Source organism: Centroberyx affinis, unplaced genomic scaffold, assembly GCF_046629955.1.
Source record: "Centroberyx affinis isolate AG114_WGS23_722 - 3 ecotype Tasmania unplaced genomic scaffold, CSIRO-AGI_Caff_v1 ptg000734l_1, whole genome shotgun sequence".
In the NCBI taxonomy this organism is placed as follows: domain Eukaryota; kingdom Metazoa; phylum Chordata; class Actinopteri; order Beryciformes; family Berycidae; genus Centroberyx; species Centroberyx affinis.
The window spans coordinates 16,781-34,855 of NW_027279348.1; the positions used below are offsets into that span (position 1 = coordinate 16,781).

General features: G+C 40.5%; 1 protein-coding gene across 1 annotated transcript; it reads right to left on the minus strand.

The window, feature by feature from the left end:
* Positions 1-1,919: 1,919 nt before the first annotated feature.
* On the minus strand, positions 1,920-10,826 carry LOC139644419 (corticotropin-releasing factor-binding protein-like). Its single transcript, XM_071519768.1, has 7 exons — positions 10,722-10,826; positions 10,468-10,555; positions 9,654-9,811; positions 7,317-7,527; positions 5,356-5,510; positions 3,273-3,393; positions 1,920-2,531 (listed from the first exon to the last, which is right to left on the minus strand). Exons 1-7 carry the CDS (start codon positions 10,800-10,802, stop codon positions 2,377-2,379), a joined length of 969 nt encoding a protein of 322 aa, XP_071375869.1. The 5' UTR covers positions 10,803-10,826; the 3' UTR covers positions 1,920-2,376.
* Positions 10,827-18,075: the final 7,249 nt, after the last annotated feature.

Genomic DNA, 18,075 nt, shown 5'->3' on the forward strand with positions numbered 1-18,075 from the left:
TTCACTGGCATTCACAGAGAAAAACTGATGGAGAACAGCTTGTGGGGAAGTGAGAATGAGAGAGAGAGGTGAAGAGCCTTATAGACCTACATGATATGGAGAAATGTTGTTTATCATTATTCCTTCTGTGTGTTTGAGCAATGACAGGATTTTCTCTATGGTGTATTCATTAACCACTCCAGTGTGTATAATATCTTAAATAAACATCATTTCCTCTCTCTGTTGCCCAACGTTAATATCAACTAAAGCATGTCTAATTCTGCGCGGGGTCACATCTTACCCACAAGGACTTGTGAACCTTTTTGCTCCTAAAAGTGACAAATTCATTTCCAGTCCATAATCGCAGGCCGCTATAAATACATTACGGAGTATTTATGACTGCTGCACCCAGTGCCAGATACAAATAATTAGACTTTATCCCTTTCGATGGCATCCGAAGTGTGTTTCATTCTCTAATGAAGACTGAAAATTGCAACACATCCGAGCGAAAAAGACATCCGCTGGTTTAATTGAATCATCACGGCTGAGCAGGTTTGAGATTAATTCCTCGTAAGGAGAAGATCAAAAGCGAGCCAGTTAGAAGGATGTCGAGGGGAATAAGAGCACTGAGGCTTGTGGGATAATCCCATTAATTAAGAGCTGCACATTTATTCAGACTGGGAATCCAGAGTTGAGAGAGACTACAGCATGTGAGAGATTAAGGCTGAATAGTCACTGATTGGAGAGGGGTCACAAACAAAACTGGTATCCTCAGAGTTTTAGAACATCTTAGTGGGTTTTTCCATGCTCGCAGTGTAAGTGTAAGCCTTTTTAATTACAAATTTGAGCACTGATCGACCATTATGAAACCTATTTCAGATTTTGTCTCTGGAACAGATTGGATTAAGTGAAATAAGGGAAATACATGCGTCACTGTGTAATCCTGATTGCCAAGGACATATTCGAATACATTGGGACACACACACACACACACACACACACACACACACACACACACACACACACACACACACACACAAACATGTATCATTCCAGCATCAACATCTATGGGTACACTAGTTTGATCTAAACATAGGCAGTATGTTTCACATCATCTCCTGTAGCCTTGCTTTAATCTGGACTGTAAGTGTGTGTGTGTGTGTGTGTGTGTGTGTGTGTGTGTGTGTGTGTGTGTGTGCGTGCGTGCGTGCATAGGTGTAAGCATTTCTGTGTTCATGCTTATGAGCATGTACTATATTTATGTATTACTGTCTTGTGTATTTCATTTTTTACCATGAAAGCATAATTCATTTTAGCATCTGCTGCACCAACATCACCAAACTCTACATTCTGCAATGTCACAGACTCCCTGTCCAAGCCACAATAGTATGAAGTCACTGATTTTACCATACCACATAGTGCTTATCAAAACCAGTTACCATTAATTGAGTGTAGTGGTAGCCAAGAGTTTAGAGAAGTGAGCTTTTAATCCACTGACCGGCTGGGAAAATCTGGGTGGGGCTGGTCAATGGCCAACAGTGGAGGACAGTGGAGGACAGTGATTGTACTGGGTAGTGTAGAGGTGTGAATGTTTTCAACTGTGTCAATGTGAAGCAATGTTTCTGAAAAAGACACCTTTCATTGGATAAATACAGGTTAAAAAACCCAGAACCAAACACTACCACAAATTGTATTTAGTGCTGGACTAAGCTGAAGATCATGCCTACATTTTCACTCCTGCAGAAGTCATAATAATGATGTGGTTATGGGCAAGTGGATGTTGGCCATGTTACAGTAATGCACTAGCAAACCAAACAGCAAGTTGACATGCAGCCCTGTAATGAAACAGAATAAGGCTTTTTCACAGAACTCAGAAAAACAGAACAGGAAAAGGTGCTTTATCATGCAAGTCAGATTTATTTTTAAATCATAAAGGCAATATAAACAGAAGCGACAGCTGAGATGTAAAACCTCCCAAAGAACACAGCAACTGATATAAACTATTGATATAAACTATGGATGAAATAGGGAGTTTTTGAAATGAATGCTCTTGCCAAAAAACATTTCACATAATTTCAGAACAAAAGATAAAAAATTAAATATAAATCATCACAGACAGCTTATAACCATTTCAAGGAAAATGTGATTAATAAAAATAAATCTTAGAATAAATATCCTGTGATGAAAGCTAACATAATTACATACTAAATAAAATATTTGGCAAAAACAATACAACATATTAATTGAAGAAATTAGTCAAATGGGACGTTGTCATGAAATTGGTGTATTTACAGAGGGATGGATGACTGTTTATTCTGTGAGTGTGTGTGTGTGTATGGGTGCATGGGTGTGTGTTTGAGCGTGTGTGTGTGTGTGTGTGTGAGTGAGTTTGTGATCTCATTCCACAGTGCAGAAGTCATCCAGACTGTTCTCTCTGGTTTTGGGCAGCTCGCTGCGTTCCAGTAGTCGGTACTGGAATGAAACACGGTTGATATAGTTCCCACTGGACACCAACCTCACCACCGAGTTATCACAACCAATCTTCATCTGGGCTGCAGAGCCGTGGGGAGAGCCAAAGACAGAAACAGATACTTTACACTGGAGCACATACGAAGCATTCTTGTTAGCCAGCCAGCCCATCTGAGCCCGGTTTGTGAGAGGTGTATATATAGTAACAATCTTATTCATTTACTTCTTTTTATATTGAATTACAAATCGTTTTGCTCTCTGTGAAGCACATGGCATTGCATCATTATGTATGAAATGTACTATATAAATAACATTTGTGTGTAGGGAAGTATTATATAGTATACTGCCCCAAAAAACACAAAGAGCTGTAACTACATGAGTAATGAAACCGAGAAAAATTTGTATAGCACAGCACAGCAGCATAGCATAGTATAGTATATTGCACAGTACAGTACAGTATAGTAAAGTGCACAGTACAGTACAGTACTGTACTATATAGTATAGTACACAGTACAGTGCAGTGCAGTGCAGTGCAATGCAGTGCAGTGTAGTATAGTATAGTATAGTATAGTATAGTATAGTATAGTATAGTATGGTATAGTATAGTATAGTATAGTATAGTATAGTATAGTATAGTATAGTATAGTATAGTATAGTATGGTATAGTATAGTATAGTATGGTATAGTATAGTATAGTATAGTATAGTATAGTATAGTATAGTATTTATAGGTCAAGCATCATTTGAAGGACCACGAGTGAAAATCGTCTGAAGGGAAATCCACATTAAATGACATATGAGACCAAAGTGTAGATGCAGACTCACCCAGCCCACTGAGAGAGAAGCAGAGGTCGGCTACAGGGAACATCTTAGAGGTGTCCACCCCGTTTCCACCCAGCAGCTCCACATAGTCACCTGACCCCGCACAGCCCGACCACACCTGCCTCTGTAGGGGAGGAGGGGTAAAGGTTACCGGACCAATGTTCTAATACATTAAGTGTAGTGTTGTAGTGCAGAGGAACGAACCAATAAGTAGCTAACTTATCACGCAAGTGTCCATAGCAACAAAGCTACAGAGTGATAGATAGATAGATAGATAGATAGATAGATAGATGGATAGATAGATAGATAGATAGATAGATAGATAGATAGATACATACATACATACATAGATTCTTAGCATACTATTTGGTGAAGAGTTAGAGTTACTTTGGGTTACAAATGATCTTGTTTTGTAACCCTTTTGCTGGTGAATGCTCCATTCTAGTTCCACTTGACTTTACTGCCGTTGACAGTGTTGATTACAACATCTTGACAGATCATGTTAGAGATTTTATGGTAATTAATGACATCTCTCTTAATCAGTTTATATAACATCTCTCAGATAAGCATTTTGTTGCTTATCTGATGTTGGAGTACCTCAAGGTTCCATCCGTGGTCCATTCTATTTTGTAATCTATCTTCATGCTCCCACTTGGTCACATACTTTGCAAACATAATATTTCTTTTCATCAGTGTGCTGATAATACGTAGCTGCCCTTCCATACAAATAACTTTGATACTCTTTAAAGTTGTCTAGCAGACATTAACTTTTGGATGCCCCACAACTTTATTCAACTTAATGATGATAAATCTAAGGCTGTTACAGTTGGCCCACCAAATGCAATTCGTTAAAGTTCATTATAATCTCAGCAACCTGGCAGCTAATATCAAACCAGCTGCCAACAGCTTTGGGAGGCATTTTTGATTCTGTCTCAGTTCTGAGAATCAAGTCCAAAGAGTTATTCAGTCTTTTTTTCTACCACTTGGCAAATATCTCTTAGGGCATTTCTTTCCTTTTCTCACTTGGAGAAAAGTTTTATTTCATTTTCTGTTGACCATTGAAACTCTCTGTAACTGGCTTTGACATTTTTGACCATAATGTATAGGTTAAAGAAATACTACATTTCCTTACTTGTGACTGTATCCTATGCACTTGGTAGTGTGATCACTTAAATTTCTTTTTGTATCTTTGATTTACTCTCATGCATGTATGATTTTTTAAAATGAAATATACCAGCTAGTAGGGCTATTTGATTTTTTAGAATTTAAAGGCTACATTCCCACGAGAGCTTTATGATGTAATTATTACTATTTTATTGTTATTAGTAGTAGTTGTAGTAGTAGTCGTCAAGAGTGGAAACAAATGCCATTTACCTTCGTTAATGTAACTGAGTAGCTTTTTTGTGTTTGAATATTTTTTGAAGTCAATAATTTTAATTACTAAATTTCGTAGGCTCTCCAGGAGCATCACATCAGACACTGGCCAATATTAAATTATATCTGCATCAAACCTGCACAAGCATATGCAGGTGGTTGTCTAGCTAGTTTGCTAGCATTGCTAGGAGGGTTAGGGTTAGGGCTAGGAAGCTGAATAGCTAGTAGCAAAAAAACATCAATTTATTGAACAACGGGGACAAACATTTTTTTGTAATCATAGATGGGATAATGACATGAATTTCAGGCTCTTATTTTTTGAATGCTCAATGTGGTCTATAAAATGCGTCCAATATCACATATTGAACTGTCTTCTTGTCCTTTTTACCTTGCATGGGAAAGATCATATGTAACTAAATATCTGTTTATTTAAGTAATTCAGTAACTTTTGCTGTGAGTACATTTTAAATCAGCTAAGTTTTACTTTTACTAAAGTAGATTTTTACACCAGTAATTCACTTCAACTTAACATTTCAACAAAGCACTGGCAAAGTAAAGTAACAGTACTTCTACTTGAGTAGGATGTTTCCGTACTCTTTCCACCCCTAGTAGATTGATACGTAGATGGATACATAGATATATTAACAGAAAAGCAGAGACAGGGAAAGACAGTGAGGTGGCGAGAGAGAGAGAGAGAGAGAGAGAGAGTAACCTGTGGGCTGAGCTCGTTGCTTTTGGCCTGCCCCAGGCTGAGTTCTGTCAGCCGGATCTCCACAGGGTAGATGACGGAGAAGCTGCAGTTCCTGCGCTGGTGTGGCATCACCATGGTGAAGCTGCCCTCTGGACTCTGGGACATGATGTTACAGGCTTCACACATGCACATGCACACACACACACACACACACACACACACACACACACACACACACACACACACACACAGCAGAATAGGTTTCAAATTAACAGTTTCCCATCATCAGAAAAACTCATTATTGACACCTCATGTCACAAATTGGACATAATAAAGGTTGACTGCTGGGAGAGGGCACAATTAGGGTTGAACACTGAAAGCAAATTACAATTCTGATGAAGAAGATAAGAAAATAATGGAACTGGAATTGATAACAGTATGCCAGAATAGACAGGCACCAACAGGAATCGGAAGGCTCCAATCCTGCAGGCGTGCTGTTCATTTAGCCTCATTTTGGTGGGGAAACAGCAGTGCTGAACAAAGCTGAAGAAAGAATATTGTTTGAAAAAGATAAAAAGAAAGAACATTTTTAGACCTACTTGTTATAAATATAATTGGCAATATACTGATTAGAAAGGTAATAAATGTAGACTTTTATTAATAGAAACATTTAATTTGTTCAATGACTACAAGACTCGAAGATGAGAAAAACGTTATACAACTGTATGCATATTATTATCATACTATTATGTATGTAGCTGTCCCTCACATATACAAGGAAACACATGGAAACAATTGGAATACAATGGAACAGTCTCCGTCTATTGGTTTGTTTTTCCCTCTGTCACACACAATATCTCAGCCACCACTGATCAGATTTTGACGAAACTTGCATGTTAAGATGCATCTCATCACTGTGTTCCAGCATTTTCAGAACTGACCCAAAGACGGCATCATAATTACAGGTCAAAACAAGGTGACATATTTGTTACTGACTGGCCCAGAGGGACCTACAACATTCTTCGGGGACGACATGTTTACTGTTGCTTACAAAAAAGTCACATGTAAAACCCACATGTGAATTCAAAGCACATGTGCTTTTTGGACACATGCTGGTTTTCATATGTGAACATTGTTTTTTTACGCTGTATTCTGACATCAAGTGACAGTTTTTACAGTTTTTAGGTGAAATGGTTTTCTTCATGTGAACGTTGTTTTCACATGTTTTCACCTGTTATTACATATGATAATATTTGTTTCTCATGTGAAAACTTAATTTCACATGCACAGTGAAATGGAAGCTAGCTGTTTTGGGGCCAGTCAGTTTTACCCACGGGGCGACCCTGCAACACAGCAGAGGCCTGTGATCAGCTGGAATAAAGGGGCGAGGTTGTGGACGCCTGTAGTTACGTAATGGAACCGTCAAGCCTCACACATTGACCTGAGATTTATGCTGTTTGCCTATTAGCCAAGCTTTTCATACTCTGTTTTTGTATCAGTGCTCTTTCTTTGTCTGTCTTTGTCTTACAGCAATGCTGTAATAATATTTTGCTTGACACAGAGTTAACACTGTCTGCAGCCAGCAGCTGGGAAACAGGTGCATCCCTCTCTCTTCCTGTCTCTTTCGGTCTTTGATTAATGCTTGACCAAGCGCAAACCTCTAGGAAGAACACACATGCACGCATACACACACACACACACACACACACACACACACACACACACACAGAAGCAGACAAACACAGATCTGACTTAGATACAGGCCAATGAACGTGTATGTACCAAGGAACGTGTATGTACCTACATAAGGATGCAAAGAAAGAGTGGAGATTAGATTCACTCAAGCAAACCTCTAGGCAAGTGCGCCACCAAGGGGTTGATCACAAGGAAGAGGTTCAAACAAAGCCTAAACTCATGCTAAAATCTGTAGCCCATAACCCTGTTTGGTTGGCCGCTGTAGTGTGAGATGCATCAGGACTCACGGAAGGGGTTGTATAGCTTTTTGACGACGAGGGTGAAGCCACTATCGGGGCTGTGAATGCGGAAGAAGACCATGGCCACGTTCTGGGAGGAGCGGCTGGCGCCCGCTGGTGCTGTGGAGGAGCAGTAGTCTGTGTAGCGCTGGTGCAGAGGCAGAGGGTGGTCCTGGCTGCTAGGGAACTTCTCTCCCTTCAGAACCCAGCCGTCAAACATCTGGAAAACATATGGTGTGATGGGTTAACTATAAACTCTACCTGGTGTTCACCATAAAACCACCACTATGAAGAGAACAAGTACAGATCCTGTCCAGGCCCATGGCGCATGTTGAATTCCACTAGCTGCGGCCACACTGATCCGTCGGAAAACGGACAAAATTATTGAAACAAACACCGCCCAGCTGGAAAACTTTGGTTATACAATGAACTAAGCCAGTAGTTAAACTTCTAAAACAGGTACAACCACCGGTACTGCTCTGTATTTATTTGTTCAGAACCGGAACGTGCGTTACATCGTCAAATTCACTCCCGGAACGGTGTACCGGTTCGTTCCAGCCCAATGACCCCCTGGATATAGCCTAGAATTGTTTCCTCTGTCAAGAGACCATCTCACGAAGCGACATCTCACGAAGCGACATCTCACGAAGCGACATCTCACGAAGCGACGTCTCACTAAGCATTACCTGACTGACTGACTGACCTGAATTTGCCGCATGATGCAAAACAAGAGGCTCATGAACAGAATTTTCTTAATTCATGATTTAACTCAATGAAAAGACCATATTTTCAATTGTCTGAATACCCCAGTTTTTGTGAGAGTGGCCTGTTTAGTGATGAGAATATAGACACCAAAATCATCCATATGTCCCCGGTAGATCGTTTGGTCCAGTGCTCCATGCTAGCACTTTAGCATACACTATAGTGAATGACCATAGGCAACTAGCATTATCTCAAAAGTGAGGAAAATGTGAACTTGCAGCAGCTGTAAAGGTTAATTGTAAGTAATCTTAAATGATATGTGGCTAAGTGTGGAAGTTTTGTGTAGGAGATTGATAAAATTCATACTAAATATGATGCATAAAAAACATCCAGGTTTGAACTACCTGGGACGACCTCGTCTATTTTCATAGGAAGTGAACATGGTAGGCAATGGGCAGTCGCCCCCTGCTGTTTGCGTTCAAAACTGATTTTCACATTTCAACATGGGGTGAGATTACACCTCTATTTCCTGTTAAATTGATAGTCTCAGCATTTCAAATGATCCGGTGGCATTAAAATGTAATACTTATAAAGATTATTGAGATTTTTCCATACATCAACATGATACATGCAAACATGTAAACACCAGCTGTGCCGCACACTGATCTGTGGCACAATCTACAACGCTGTTCTGTATATTTAATTTGTTTGTCACAACCACAATACAATGTGATACTTGTTTTATATATTTTCTCTTAATCATGTTTATCATGTCCATCATGTTCATATAAAATGGGATGCTGCTTGGTTGTGTTGAGCTTCTTTCTGCTGGCCAGAGGGACTGATGTGTGCAGGGAGCCTACACAGCAGTAGTTCTCAACGTTGGGCCCGCGGACCACCAGGAGGTCAGGGGGTCCCCAGCCCCCAGCCATGAATTGTTAAACTTCACCGTTATTTCATTTACAAGAAGTTAACACAATTAGAGAATGTAGAAGAATGACTATTTTGATCATAGCTTCACTGCTATCTCTCTACCTACAATACAGATAGTCATGAAATTCTGGACAAAATTATATTTAACAATAAAAATATTCTCAGATTTGGTTCCAAGACACAAAATCTCATCAGATGGGGCTCTGTGGCCCTAATGTGGACTAAATTAGGGGTTGAGAATTACTGCTATACAGGACAGCTGGGACAAACCACTGCAAGACTTTGCAACAGAGCCACCAAACCCAGGGAGAATTATAAAGTGATATCATCCCCAGTCTTTCTCCCTGCCATCCTTTTCCCTCCTCTGACACCGATACGGGCCCAGAGGGACTGCCATGTAACTGGGCTCCAGACCCAAAGCTTCCTCCTGTCACCCTTTTGCCCTGGGTAAAGTGACCACATAGAGGGGATCCAGTGTCGCGCTTGGCCCTCTAAAAACAGCCTTTATACATTTCAAGGCACCACCTCTACCAAACAGAAAGAGAGGAAGGTAAAGAAGGTAAACACTTAAGGGTTTAAATGTCAAAGCACTGACAATCCCACCGATGCAGAGGCTGAGCTCACATGCTCTAACTTCCCTGTCTTCCTCTCTCAAACCCACTGAGCTGTGATCGGGACATGTGAGTGTTATCTGTGGTGAGTTGGGCCGACCTTGATGAAGTCTCCAGCGCTGCAGTCGATGTCGACGTCAGACAGCTCCAGACTGATGACCTCATTGGGCTCAGCGATGACAAAGGCAGCGCAGGCCAGCTGCGGCCGAGAGGCCACGAAGGTGAAGTGGCCCTCAGTGGCCAACATGTCCAAGCATCCTGAAAACCACACACACACACACACTTTTTCAAAATCTTAATGACAGAGAGAGTGCTCACAAACTATATTTCACTGGCTTTGACCACATGAAAACATCATGGATTCGGTCCAATCTTGAAAATCAGTCATGATGCCAAATCATGATTATAATCAGCCTAAATGTCATGCAGGCACATTTCCTAGTACTCATATGTGTTGATTTTTCAGTTACATTTATTTGGAGTTGAGAGTTGTTTGTCCACTCATAGAGCTGATATGGCTCTGGGCAGCTGTTCAAAACTACAAGTGTTGAATTAACTGATAGGTGGTATTGGCTGGTATTGGCATAGTGTTGATTCTTAACATTTTGCTGTGTACACTGTTGAGTGATTGGTGATGGATGTAGCATGCATGCGCTTTATGTAGGCCTATGTATGAATGTATGTATGTATTGATTGATTAAATGGTCTGTTAAGTCTCTGCCTCGTTTATGAGCATTTAGTGTCTCCTTCAACTCTGTCTCGTCAATTTATCATTTAGCATACTTTTAATTATACAAAGGCTTTATTCTATATCTTCACCAGAATCGTTGTTACCTTTGGCAAGCTGGTAAACTGTGTTAAGTATAATGACCCATACTACTGAATAAACCCATTGTGTTTACAACTGCACTTACTGAGGGGTCGGCGGAAAACAAAATCCTCCGATTCTCTTTTTTGATCCAAACTGAGCAGAGAATGTAATCCATCTGAAGCCTCGTTGTCCTGCGAAATAAAACATGAAGGAGAAGACAACAAATTGGGTGACTGGTTTAGTCGCATGAACTTTACAGGGAGCAGTTTAACCTGTCTGCCCCACAAGGTGCTAAAACTGAAGCGAAGGCGAAATCATTTCCTAAATCAATCAATTAAAAAGAAGTAAAGATCTTACCTCAATATAGCGACTGAGCCCCATGCGGGATGAGAGGGAGATCAGAAAGAGGAAGAGCTGTGCTCGCAGAGCCACCGACATAGTGCGTCTCCCGGTAAAGTGTTTCATAAACCAGAGGGAAATAACGGCGCTGCCTGTGAGGCGGCAGCTTTTATAGCGGCACAGACAGGCAGGCCCACATCAGAGGCTTTCCAAAACACTGAGCTGAAACACGACACACACACAGCTGAAATACTCTGTCAGTAATAGGCTTAATAATCAGATAATTCTCTGTACAAGGAAAACCATGTACAGTTTTCAGAAAATTGTCAAGGATAACACAATAAAGCTGGTAAGCTTATTTCCATAATGGAATCCATTGTAATGTGTTTTTAATGTGTGTGTGATAATACTTTAACTGCCATTTATAACGGTATTATGACATTTAAACGTCCATTTCCACAACCACAACATGTTTTCCAATAATTATCATATTTTCTTTTCAGTCTTGTTGTCCAAAACTAAGCCACACTTTTATTGCACACACCAAGCCCCCACTGACTCAAGCACCAACTTGATAGGAGCAGACGGAGTACTTTGCTTTTTTTATGCATTAAAAAATAGCCAACTTTTTATGACTGAATGCTATAAGCTTGGCCTATCAAAATATAATGTCTGGATTCCCTTTGAAATGCCCCTCATGGCCACCAGTCTTTCAGTGCTGCTCATATACTCCCTATGAAATGATTGCCTCCATTACAAGTCTTCACTCCCTGAGTCAAATTTCAACATTTAGAGGAGGCCATTAGGCAGCTGGATAATGCCATTTTCAAGCACTGTTGCACAACCTAATTGCAGTCAAATGCACAAACTACCTTTCCACAAACTGGACACTATCAACTTCAAAAACTGCTTCCTTTATCCCTCCACTTATGTGATTTTCTGGCTGCTGGTGACACAGCTGCTGGTGAGGCTGAAGCTAGCAGCCAAAGTGTTGAAAAGTATTTACTGAATTCAGGCACGTAGGCAGCACTCAGACATATCAATGCCACCTCTTCAGATAGACGTGTGGACGAATCAGAGAGGGAATCAGGACACAGTACAAAAAATAGAATAACCTCGGCAAAATGCTACGCTCATTATGCATGTCTGGTGCAGAGAGAGAGAGAGAGAGAGAGAGAGAGTTGTGATATAATTTGGTTTTATAGTGACATAGCAAATTCATTTAGATGAGACTGTAAGTGTGGGTGTCTGCACTGCCATTGTGAAAGGTCAATCTCAGAAGTAGCTGAGAGGAGGAGATGATGACGATGATCATGTTAGTGTTAGTATGCTTCTCAGAGAACTATTTTTTCCTAAGTGGTACCCAACAGCCCACACTTTCCATTCTTCCATTCATCTGAAATGAGGAGGAGAGACCCTATTTGAAACTGTGGCCTGCATTTAGTCAGACCTAATGATAGGTGACATTTGCTCACAGTGATGAAGGTCTGTGAAGCTGCACAACACAGGGCTGAAAAAAACCCCAAAAGAACAAAAATAATGAACAGCATTTAATGCAACACCTCCTCTGCCTGTTGTCAGCCGATGCTGATGACCTATTCAAGGTGTGTTACTCTCAGTTAAAAGCCACTGGTCAGTGATGATAATTGGTTGTCTAATAAAGTCCCTGTGTTGAGAAGATGTCTGATCCTATTAGCCGGGGTCCTGCTGTTAAAGTGTGTTTTACTAATGTGAATGACAGCAGGGGCAAATGAAAATGTTAGCAAAATGCTACATGGGGGTGAGTGTGTGTGTGCTTGTGTGTGTGTGTGTGTGTGTGTGTGTGTGTGTGTGTGTGTGTGTGCATTTGTGTATGTGTTCAAGCACCTGTGTTTGTTTATGTGCACATATGTGTTTGCATGGCACAATCTTTCCCCTATTTCTTCTGCCACCATGAGCTACAAGTGCTTGTCCTTTGGCAATTTCACACAAAGGCTGTGATGTGTGTGATGTAGTGCTGTGATACATACTGTAATTGTTTAAATCCAATTTATTAAATGAATCGATAGATTTTAATGAACAAGTAACCTCATTAGACCGCTCTGAATTATGAACAGATATATCCGTGGACGTCATGTCGTCCTAATCGGAGTCCATCTTGTAATCTAACCGATTCTATTACCATCCTCCCTTTCACTGAAAACACTGAAATACTGAATGAATGAATAAATTAATGACATCCTATATTGCCTAAAGAGGAATTTGCTGTGCAAAAGTGTCACATTTGTAAGAAAAGGATAAAAACATTATGATAACCAGACAGAATAAAAAAACAAGTACATGAAAAAAACATTAGAGCATATAGTAAGAGTAAGAACATGCACACCACAGCATCCCACTTTAAGTTGCATACACAGACAGACACAAGCACACACACACACACACACACACACACAGGGGCTAAAAGGGGAGCTTTGAGAATCAGTGAATCGTGTTTTGATATACAATTGTTGGCTACTCTGGTGTCCTACTCTGATGTCGGTGGACGTGAAATTCAGATATGTTGTAGTTATATAATGGGAATTATTTCAAAAGCTCCATTATGTATACATGAATAAATTAAAGTGAAAGCCATTCTTCTGTCCACTCATGTGGGCCGCCGCTCTCCCTACTGAATGTGTCTCCAGACTACGACACCATCTGGTGGCAAATATAAGAACAGGTTTAATTATTTTTGGTCTCTGAGGTTTATTACAACACAGGGCTATGCAAGAATTACAGTTCACTTTTCAAGGCAATGGCAAATGGTAGAAAAGGAAACTTAGGTTAAAGATGTTTAAATTCTGCACACCCCCACATTGAATATCATATCACTTCTTTTAAAAACACAAGCAGAAGAGATTTTAAAGAGTGATTGTGGAGCATCCTCTGTGTCTGTGATAATTACCTTTGGTGGCCAGGTGTGACAGTCATCCCTCCATGTGGCCAAAGTTAAATCAAGGTGATTGTTGACTCCAGACATTAGCATCTTAACCCAGCCTTGTATCCCAGCATGCAGCCCCCTTCTGCACACCTGCTCCCTGGAAGAGATAGGACATATAGTTAAGTGCTTTAGTTTGTTATTCGCTCTGTGTTGACTCTCTTACACACACACACACACACACACAGGCACATGGACACCCACAGACACACACACACACATACACACACACACACACACACACACACACACCTCGTGTGGATCTGTCTGTCAACCCAGCGGTCCAGCCCGGCTCTCCTTGCTGCCTGACTGAACCATTCATCTCCTGTGGGGGCTGTAATGAGCCGACCCTCCCCGTTTGGACCGACCTGACAGAGAGAGATTACTTTAAAGCCTGCATGGATTTTCTCCCTTGTCCCCTCCTCCCCATTCCTCTCCCCTGAAAGTGGTTAATTCAGAGAGCATTAATGAGGAGCGATGGATAACACACTCTTCTTTTAATTACCTTCCAGCGCAGATCTTCAGGGGAGGTCTGGTGTCTCCCATCTGATGCTGGCCTGTTTGTTTGGTTTGCCTCTCTGGCATAAGTGTCTTGTCTGATGTATTCTATAGTCACAGTGTATTATAATGATGAAACACGGTTACAGGGCTTATGCAGGTACTGTGTTCAAGGATATTATCAAAAATAAAGCAAACATCAGCTTAAAAACAACAGTAAGTGATGGTGTGGTATTTTGTTTTGCTATGGTTTTTGGTGTACTTATTTTCTAGAGGGCAACATTAAGGCCAATGTCTATGGCATCATCTCACACACTATTTCAGTATAAACTGGTTATTGAGAAGGTCCTGGCATCCTGTTAATCATTGGGAATATATTGGTAGTGTTCAAACTATATGCTGATTACATGGGAATATATACTATACAGAGCCACCACAACGTCTCAATTTGAACTTCATGGTATAAACATAAACAGATTTTACAATTGTTGAAATGATGGCTGATGGTGCATGTGGATATGAGAGAAATTCTACTCAAATTACAAACTGCACAGTACAAGAAATTGTCCTGGAGCAGCAGGGGGCCTCCCAAGGAAACACAATCAAACTGATTTATGATTTCAAAGAAGTACAGCGTTCTAAAATGTAATTATTGCTATAACTTTGAAAAATGACTTTCTAACCTTATTTATCAATGAAAAAACTGGTAAGGAAATATGTTTGCCTGACGGAGACCTTGGGGTCTAAACATTGCACTGTATTGAATAAAGCTAACTTGTTCTTTAAGACAAACAATTCATATCTCACATGTTTCTTTGGTGGGCACAGGTCAGTCAGAAGAGTCAGAAGAAAACAAAGCACAGGATTCCTCTGAGAGCAAAACCTGCTTTGGAGTGGAGCATATATGTTACTTGATTAGAGACAAAGAAGGGCCTGCTGGGTTAATGGTTTATGCTCTCTTCTCGTCTTTATTTACTGTAATACCATTTTGTGCTAAAGGCCACTCTCCATTACGTATAAAGTCTCAGGAGGCTCAGTCACTGAGCATCTCCAGTTATACAAACAACAGAGGATCTAGATGCCTCTTTGCATGTGGAGGCCTGGCAGATGCTTGGTTATCCAACCTCAGTGCCTCCAGAAGCCCCTGCTGGGCAGCGAGGACCATGGTGCCCAGTGCAACCAGTTTGACTTGACAACTTCGGGTTCAGGTTGTGGTGCAGGAGGAGTCAGGAGGCCACTGGAGCCAAAGGATGGGAGCTCTTGTGCCCAACCTCACTCCCACTAGTCTGGACAGGAAGAAGCATAAGACAGAAAAAGAAGAACTCAGCTCCAAACACAAGGAAAAAAAAGAGGGAAAAAAGGTTGAACAAAAAGAGAATGAGTTTGAGTATGAGGAGCATGGGCGCTCTTACCATTGGGTAAAGGTAAGCCACAGCCTTAAGCCCCAGCCGCACAAAGGACAAGAATAGAACTAATATAAACCTATATTTCTTAAATTTGAAAGAAACTTACTTTCTGAAAAACACCGCTCTTTTTGTTACAATAACTTACGTGATTCATGGCCCCTCCTACGCAGTCAGGCTATAGTGGGCTATTGCACTTCTACCACAATATTGCCACTTGACTTTAAGCTCGTTTTCCTTTGCCACTGCATCAGTTGCTGAGAGAGAAGTAAAAAAATACATCAAAATAGAAGTTTTGTTGACAACTTTTTCATCAAAGAAATAACTTCTGCTGCCTCTAAGCTGAACAAGCTGTAGTAAAGCAAACATTAGCACCAGCCGTAGCAATGATGGTGAACGTGTTGCCATGCAAATAATATTACAAATACTGATAATGATGAAAATGAGGAGGATGATGACATGGTGAGTGACACTGTGTGAGTATCATTCTTTTCTCATATATAGAAAGTACAGAACATATAGAAAGGATGGAGTGAAAAGGGTGAAGGTTGATTCAGGAGGTCCCATGCTTTCCTTTGCCTAGAACCCCCAAAACACAAAGTTTGTTCCTGATGAGGAGGCTTGATGTTGTAAAAAGCAGAGGAAGACAACACCGGCAGGAACATTGAGTCTTGGTTGGAGAGGGAAAGAAAGACAAAGGAGAATGCGAAGCTTGTGCTGGTGTCTGCTCTCCAGTTTGATGCCGAAAATTTCCACAGTGAAAGACTGCAACGTGGCAGTCTTTGGTACTTTCACAAAAGCATTTTTTGTCAGCATGAAATAGACAACAAATTTTAGTCCCTCATAAGAGTGCTTTCTTAATTTACTATGAAATCATCATGTCAGTCTCACTTTGTCAGTGTATCAGTCTATGAAATCATCATCACTTTATACTGTCCAATGGAGCAAACACTGGAACATGCAGAACTAGCGCATCACTGACTAATGAATTTATATCTGAAATTCTAATTAGCAAATTTGAATGAAATTTGAATTTGACATCCTGACAGGAACTGAACTGAATTTGGACTGGAAATGCATAAGTATAGCCCAAAATAGAATTCAAATACCTTTTCTTACCTCTTCCTTTTAGAGGCTTTCAAGGTGAGGCTGTCCTATTCTAATGTGACAGTTGAATTCCCTTAACTCCCCAACTCTGCTTCCTTCAGTTCAGTTCAAATTCATCTTGTACATCCAGTATTGACAAGCAGTTTGGTTTCCAGTTCAAATTACCATTCAAATTGACTAAAGTCACAAATTCAGAATGACCCCAAACCAGCACCTTAATCCAAGTAATATCAGCTTTCCACCAGAAGTTGTTTGAACCTCTGGAACATGTCTGGTCAGGTCAGGTGGGTGGGCCTTTGACACCCAGTAAATGTGTTCCTTCATCATTCCGCCCCTACTGTGGTCTGGCCAGTTTTATCCAATCTAATAAACATTGATTAGACTACATAATCAATGCACTCAATGACAATGATTCAGTGCACTGCATAAATGTATTGATTACAATCAGCTATAAACAGCAGCACTCTTTTTCATGCATTCTCAGTATTTTATTAGCTATATTTAGATGGAACAATAATTGCAATATTCTCTGCAGAGTGAACAGACATATTTTATTAAGTGATACTGAGATGGGACAAAATCAATTGACCATCTGTCTAGATTTAAAAAAAAAAAAAAGAAATCTTTTTTTTTTTTTTTTGCCCAGCATTGTGATCGTCCTGGCAGGCACCAGAAGGTGGCAATATTTAGCTACTGTTGGCATCAAAGTACTGAGAGCTCTTTGTTGATCTCTAAACCTGAAGTGTTCTGTATTATACAGCTTCTGTCTTGGCAGTATTGAGTGAACTGAACAAGACAAGAGCAGAAATGTGAGATTTCCAGGCTTAATGTTCAGCCAGGGGGATTCAAATCAGAAAGTGCACAGTATTTAAACAAGTAGACCAACAACTGTATATCCTTGATTGCTTTAATCCAGTATCAATGAGCATGGTCAAAGTAACCAGAGTGATTATTTCAATATGCAACTAGTTTAGCCATCTGCGTTCAAGTTCAACGTGTAAAATGACATCACGCCTGTCATTGGGGGTGAAGAAAGTTTACGGGGAATACCATAACACCTATCTGCTTAAACAGTTTCAACTCCAGGATGTAAAACAGCATCTACGGCATGGATCCAACAGACAGCCATATGAAATATCATCTTTCATTGAACAGTTGAATACAAAGAAAGAGTGAGGTAGGAAAACCCCTAGTGTGAAGCATGTAACTTTGCTACTCCTGGTTCCGTGGCCATGCATGACCAGGTCATGTAATGAATGTTGATAAAGTAGAAAAGCCGGTTTAATCAGGACGGATCACTGTGCAGAGGTGGAGAATGTCAGAGAGAGCAGGCACAGCTGCTTAGTGAGAAATCCAATATTGACTGTCGGGATAAATGTCCTGCATATTCTCTCATCTGTCCCAG